The sequence below is a fragment of the Gossypium arboreum genome, chromosome 4 (assembly GCF_025698485.1).
Source record: "Gossypium arboreum isolate Shixiya-1 chromosome 4, ASM2569848v2, whole genome shotgun sequence".
Lineage (NCBI taxonomy): Eukaryota > Viridiplantae > Streptophyta > Magnoliopsida > Malvales > Malvaceae > Gossypium > Gossypium arboreum.
The window spans coordinates 4,999,644-5,006,988 of NC_069073.1; the positions used below are offsets into that span (position 1 = coordinate 4,999,644).

At 33.9% G+C, this 7,345-nt stretch overlaps 1 protein-coding gene across 1 annotated transcript; it reads left to right on the forward strand.

Moving 5' to 3' along the window:
* Positions 1–332: 332 nt before the first annotated feature.
* LOC108458775 (mitogen-activated protein kinase kinase kinase 3-like) lies at positions 333–5,472 on the forward strand. The gene is made up of 11 exons (XM_053026931.1): positions 333–1,121; positions 1,804–2,139; positions 2,363–2,450; positions 2,588–2,650; positions 2,788–2,948; positions 3,054–3,129; positions 3,665–3,724; positions 3,850–3,957; positions 4,053–4,289; positions 4,775–4,878; positions 4,975–5,472. The coding sequence occupies exons 1-11, from the start codon at positions 628–630 to the stop codon at positions 5,231–5,233; spliced, it is 1,986 nt and encodes a 661-aa protein (XP_052882891.1). The 5' UTR covers positions 333–627; the 3' UTR covers positions 5,234–5,472.
* The last annotated feature ends 1,873 nt before the right edge of the window (positions 5,473–7,345 follow it).

Below are 7,345 nucleotides of genomic sequence, written 5' to 3' on the forward strand. Positions count from 1 at the left end.
GTTAAAAATCCCAAAATTTAGTAAATTTAAGAAGATAGAGCTAACCCTAGACCCTAAATGTTGAGCTAAGCATATACGTGAGAAGATTAAAAGAGTGATGTTACATTGGATTACATTTGGTTAGAAGTTAATAAGGAGAGGTAGATAGAGACAGCCCAAGACATAAAATAAAAAATAAAAAATAAAAAAAATAAAGTCTAAAGAGAAACCAATCGTATTTATACATATATCCGCACGCCCACCTCCAACAAACTACACTGTTGCCTTTTTAACTCCTTTTCATTTAATTAATATTAATAAATAAAAAGAAGCCACGTCATCATCACCTATCACCATTTTATGCAACTACCTCCGGCCGTCCCCAAATCCACCCTCACCCTCCCTTAGCTGTTTCTCACTGTAGATGTGGCCCGCTTCCCTTCATTTTTTATTTTTAATTTATTTAATTTAATTAAAATAAAAAAAAAAACTCTTCTTTCTCTCTCTCTTTCTCTCTATTTCCTCTTGGTTTCCTCTTATTACATATATAATCTCATTTTCTTTCACAAATCTGAACTTTTCGTCTCTCCATTTTCTTCTTCTTCTTCTTCTTCTTCTACAAACAGGAATTATAGATAGAGAAAAAGGATGCCAGGTTGGTGGGGTAAAAAGTCCAGTAAGAACAAGGAAGACAGTCCTCGGAATCAAACTCCTCGTGGTACCTCCGTCGGATTCCTCAAGTTTTCACCTACTAAAACCGACTCCACCACCGCCGCCGCTTCTGGAAAAAAGAAAGCACCTGCTGCAACAACCGATGACAAGAACAATAACTACCCAAAGGGTTGCGATGATGGAGGAGGACTTGTTTTCAGCACGCGTAGTTCGCCACGCGTGAGCAGGGATTTTGGCGTCGGCGGCGGCGCTGTTGTTTCCGGTAGTGGTTCTTCCGGGTTTTCGGGTTTCGATTCGGATTCAGGGGAAAAAAGAGGGATCCCTTTGCCTACACCATCTGTCTCCTCGCTGCAAAGTGATCATGTTGTGGGTTTGGGATCTGGGTCGCCTTCGGTTTGTAGTTTTAGCTCTTCTGGTTCCTCCGAAGATAATCAGATTCCAAATGATCCCGTTCAATTCATTGCCTACAGGTGGCTTTTTTCCCCTTTCTTAACATAATTTGGATTCAGAATTTAAGAAATTTTCATTTATTATTATTCTGAATTAATGGGAGCAGTCGCCATGTTTTTTTGTTTTTCGGGTAGAAAGCAGTCATTGATTAATTATTAAAAAAAAAAAAACTCTTTTTTCTCTTTCTTTGGTGTCAGTTTGATTGCTTCTATTTCCCCTTTTATTTTTTTTTCATAATTTTATCAGAATATCCCTTTGGGTCTGCCATCTGCTAATTTTTTTTCAGCTTTTGGAACAGAAATTCTCTCTCTATTTTTTCTGTCAGAGTTTGTTTACTTTGGGTATGGGTTCTCTTTTCCCTTTATTTCGGTTAGAATTAGAATACAGGATTTATATTTTCTCAAAATTTGGTGTTCAAACCTCCCAAATTTTGTTTTTGTTTACTAAATTTAGGACTACTCTACTTTTTCCCCCAAAGGGCCAAACTTCTTTTGTTTTGGCATTATAACTCTTATCTTCTGTAAATTATTAACTACTTTGTTTCCAAATTGAAGGTAATTCTTGATTGATATAGTGTTGGATTCTAACATCTATAAGCAATATATATCATAACTCTATAATGAGCCAAAAGATAAGAATTGTGATATGCTATTTAGCTCTGCAGACAGAGGTTAAGAGTTTCTGTAATTAACTAAAATACAGGTCATATAATGACATGAGAGGCCAAGGTGAAAATAGAAGCAACGTGAGGTCTAGAAGCCCTGGTCCGAGGTCGAGAGGTCCAACCAGCCCAACATCACCGCTTCATCATCGATTATCTGGAGTGAGTCTCGAGTCTCCAACAGGGAAGAAGGAAGATGGGAAGTCTATGTGTCATAAGTTGCCTCTTCCACCAGGTTCCCCTACTAGTCCTTCTGCCTTGCCTAACACAAGAACTAGTGGAGTGAGTGAAAACACACCTTGCACTCTATCAAAATGGCGTAAAGGGAGACTCTTAGGGAGGGGAACTTTTGGACATGTTTATCTTGGATTTAATAGGTAGGACTTGCTTTTTGGATAAATAAATTATCATACACTGCAAAAGTCATAAATGCTTAAAGAATTGATATTTATTAGTGAACGTAAATAGTTGTTGTCATGCTTTCTGCTAATATGCAACATAACTAAGATATTTATCAAGCATTATGACTTGAGATTCAAAATATTTAGATTTTGTTTATAGTTTATGCTTCTCTAACTATTGTGTATCAATGTTTGTCAGTGAAAGTGGGCAGATGTGTGCTATAAAAGAAGTCAGGTTCGTTTCTGATGACCAGACATCAAAAGAATGCCTCAAACAACTGAACCAGGTAATAATTTTGTCTAGTTCTTTCTGAATACAACATTATTCAAACCTTCCATATCCTTTTACCGGTTGATATTGAAACCATTTTCAAATTGCTGCATTGGAGTGTCTGGTTTTTCTAATACTTTTTAATATAAACAGGAGATAAATTTGTTGAATCAGCTATCTCATCCAAACATCGTCCGATACTACGGAAGTGAACTGGTATAGTTTTAAATACTGCTAACATGCAAATGATTCACTTGCATTATGGAAGAAATGGGAAGGAAGAATGATCATCCTTCTCCTGTACCAGTTAAATAGACCTTGCTTCTTCGTAAAATCTAATTGCTATTTTCCAGGGTGAAGAAACACTCTCTGTTTACTTGGAATATGTCTCTGGTGGTTCAATCCACAAATTGCTTCAAGAATATGGTGCCTTCAAGGAACCTGTTATCCAAAACTATACAAGACAAATTCTTTCTGGGCTTGCTTACTTACATGGAAGAAATACGGTGCATAGGTACTTGGATGTAGTTTTAGTTATTGATGCTCATCTGTCTGTTATAGGGAGGCTCAAGCTGTATATTAATTCTTATGTTTTAAAGCCGTGGGTTTCTTATTGCAGAGACATAAAAGGGGCAAACATACTAGTGGATCCTACTGGTGAAATCAAGTTGGCAGACTTTGGCATGGCAAAACATGTATGTTACCAAATATCATCTTGGAATTGAAGGGCTTTGTCCTACATACTGAAGCTTCATTATCCTTCAAAATTAGTCGTGGCTAAGATGTTAATTATCTTTCAAATGATGTTGATGGGATGCTGATTTTGTTTAAAGAAATCATTTTTTTACTATAGAAAAGTTTGTCCTTTAGACCATCCTTTAAACCCCTTTTCAAATTAGTTGATGTTTTCTTCTTTCTTCTTTTCTGTCTACGGAACTGATTGTAGTCTTTAGGCAGAAGATCTAAAGCTTTGATGTAAATTTAACATAATAGATACCTTTGAATCAAAACTGAAAATGGCTAGGGAATTAAAAAAAGAAAAACTCTTTTTTTTTTTTTTTTTTCCTTTTCCTGTCTGGAGGCTGAAAATTAAGATTGATAAATCTAGCTTGGATATCTTCAAATGAAAACTGAAAATGTCAGTGTTCTTTTTTCCCAGCTTTCTATCATCTTTTTTTTCTTCAGTTAATGATTGAGATAGGCCACTTATTTAATTTCCTTCTGTACCAGATATCAGCTTGTGGTACAATGCTTTCGTTCAAGGGAAGTCCTTATTGGATGGCACCAGAGGTATCACCTTTCCTTTGTCTTAATATATTAATCACTGAACCACTCCCTTTTTCTCTTTTTGGAAACTTTTTGACTGCTATTTTAGTGCTAATTATTCTTCCCACTCGTGTATTTTCTGATCTCAGGTTGTAATGAATACAAATGGCTACAACCTTGCAGTGGACATCTGGAGCTTGGGCTGTACTATACTTGAAATGGCAACATCAAAACCACCATGGAGTCAGTATGAAGGGGTACGACATATTAATTCCAAACAATTTTTCAGATAATGTATTTTTCTGGCTATCTTTGAGTTGAGGAGAACTTTTTATATTTCTGGACTCAACAGGTGGCTGCAATATTTAAGATTGGAAACAGCAAAGATGTTCCGGAGATTCCTGATCGCCTTTCTAATGAAGCAAAAAGTTTCATTAGGCTTTGCTTGCAACGAGACCCATCAGCACGTCCTACAGCCTTTCAACTGCTAGATCACCCTTTCATTCGTGACCAAGCAACTACAAGAGTTGCTAACATCAGCATCACCAAGGATGCTTTTCCTTACACATTTGATGGAAGCCGCACTCCGGTATGTAATCTTAAGATGCTTGTTTCCTATTCCTTTTGTTCCCTTATGATTTTTTTTACCACTTACTACATAGACTTTCACTTTTATACATGTGAGGAAGACCTCACCAGCGCATTCTGAACTGATTAATTAGAATATGCTTGTTGTAACAACTTCAGCTTCTTGGTTTTAATATACAAGCATGTTTTTTGGACATGGATGCTACACATATAGAAACCTACTTCTGTGGTTAAACCCACTTTTAGAAGATGAAATGACTGTTGCGCTCACATTCTGAACTTTTATTGTTTTATGCTTTTTTTTTCTTCTTTACATTTGAATTCAACAAATAGTAGCACTTTTCATAGCAACACTTAATCCGGATAATTTAGACATTTCTAAACCATATCTTGTATATCAACAGACTCATGTAGTTGAAGTTTGTTTTTAAGTAACTAAAGCCGGATTTAAGCTAATCTCTGTTGTTATTTTAACTTTCTAAACAGCCTATATTGGAAATGCAATCGAATAGAAATAATATCCTCTCATTTGATGGAGATTATGGGACGAAGGGAATGGCTACAACCTCAAGAGCACTGAGGACCCCAAGGTACTAACTATCTAACATATAATGTTTCATTTTTCTCTACTTAGCATACATGCATCAAGTTCTTAAGTAAGTTGCCTATCTTGTATTTGTGCACAGAGATAACGCAAGAACAATCACATCGTTGCCTGTATCTCCTTGTTCAAGCCCCTTAAGATACGGTCCAGCACACAGGAGTTGTTTTCTTTCTCCTCCTCATCCAGCTTATCAGTTTGTAGGACAGAGTGGTCATAACTTAGGCGACTTCTCTGGGAACACATCAAGACCAAACCCGAGATACACTCATGATCCTTGGCTTGAAACGCCACAACTAAAAGTACAAACACCAGGCACCTCGCCAAGGACAAGACCTATTTGAGATTATTGTAAATAGAAGTAGGGTAGAGTATCATCAATGTTCCACTCCCTATTTTGGTAAATCTGGCAAATACATTAACTTAAAAAGGATACTCGGAATGGTGAATATATGGGGGACGGTGGGACTTTTGTTGCATGGGAAAAGATGAAGCTGGTAGAATGTATTTTATATTGTAACAACATATATATATTGTTGATTATTTTTGGTTGTATATGGAAGGTGATGACTTTCATTTGTAACGTTGACGATGTTGTATACTACTAGTTCATCAAAGTAGTCAAATACCATTACCAATCATCAGAGTTTAGCTACAGATTGGAAGCTTCATTTTGAAGCAGGTATGAATCGAGGGGTGAGGGAGTGGGGCATGTATTGTGCCTTTGCACGGAGACATGCTTCGTAAAAGAGGGGTGATCATGTCTGCAAAAAGATGATCAACAAGAATGGGTTTTGCCTTGTGTGACGTAGAGGGGGAAAACAGGGTCGTGCTTTGATGTCTGCAAATGTCACGTTGGGGACCGTACATGCGACTCATCTAGTCATCTTGTCTGTCACGTTAGCAAGTGGCATTGAATGAGGATATAATATAAATGAATGAATGAATGTGGCCATTCATATTTATAACCAGACAAAGTTAGCATTGTTCCAGATAAGAAAGGCGGCTCCATGAATAACGTGCCTTGAAAATGTCTCCTCTCTTTTCGTTGCTTTTTATACAGTAGCTGAGATTATGTCCGTAGGATCCACTTCGGTTCGACTTTAATAATTTTGTTTGATTTGTCTTTTAAGATTTTTAGATTATATTTTAATTATTTTTTTAAAAATTTATATAATATTTTTTAAACTATTTTTAATACAAATTATTTAGTAAAAAATTAAATAAGGGTGTCACATTATTTTGTATTCTTTTCTAATTATTTAATGACATTTCAATAATTTATTTCTACATTGTTGAAACATAATTTTAGTAATTTTTAAACTTGAACCTTAAACTTGAACCCTAAATTCAAAATTTTGAACCCCAAAATTGAATCTCGAATCCTAAATCTAAAACCCAAACTCTAAAACTTGATAACTTTATTTTTATTATTTTATTGATATATTTAGATGGATTGGAAATTTGCCCATAATATTAATATCAATTTGCACTGGACTTGGTTGAATTTTTCTCATATAACTTTGCGGGCAAAAATATCTTTTCTATTGTGATACTTATTGATACATACATTGATGTTAATGTTTACCAAAATTTTGAAATTATATTTTCATACATATAAATCCATATTTAGTTTCTTAATAGAATATATAATTTAACCATCTCCAAATATAATTTTAATATACATATATGTTAATATTATATATTTTAACTGATTTAATTTATCATAATACGGATTTGGAGATATAAGATTTGAATTTCTTTTTACGTATTTGGATAAAATTTAGGATTCAAACCAATATATTAGCTTTATTTTTAGATAATATATTTAGATATCTTTAGTTTTAAAATTTTTATTTAAACAAAATATTTATACTTCTTAAATCCAAATATTTAGTGATTTGGATATCAAGCAAATAATTTAATCAACTTGAACCCAAATTGAATATTGATACTTGAACTTAATGCAAATAATATACAGTTTCGAACATTAAACTAGATTTGAGGTTTTAGATTTAAATCATTCGGGTTTTTATTTTCTTTTTTTAATCGGAAGTAAGGATAGGGTTATTAGGAATTGAACTCAAACTCTAATGTTATAAAACGCAATAGAATTGTCACTTGATCAAAAGGTTAATGGCATAATTTGATTATTTCTAATTCTTCTATGTTTTTAAATATGTGTTTTAATCACGTGACCACTTTTTTCCCGTTATTTTTATCAAATGATTTGACATGATATATCTTTTAAAAACTTATGATTCCATTACATGCAATGGCAGAGTCAGAAAATTTTTTTTGGTGGAATTAAATTGTATATTTTTACGATAGTAAAAATGTAATTTTACCATTTTAATAGTCTATATATTTATAATTTTTAAAAGATTCAATCAAATTTTTATTTAAATTGTATATTTTTACTAATTTAAAATTTGATAAATTATAAAGGTCCTTAA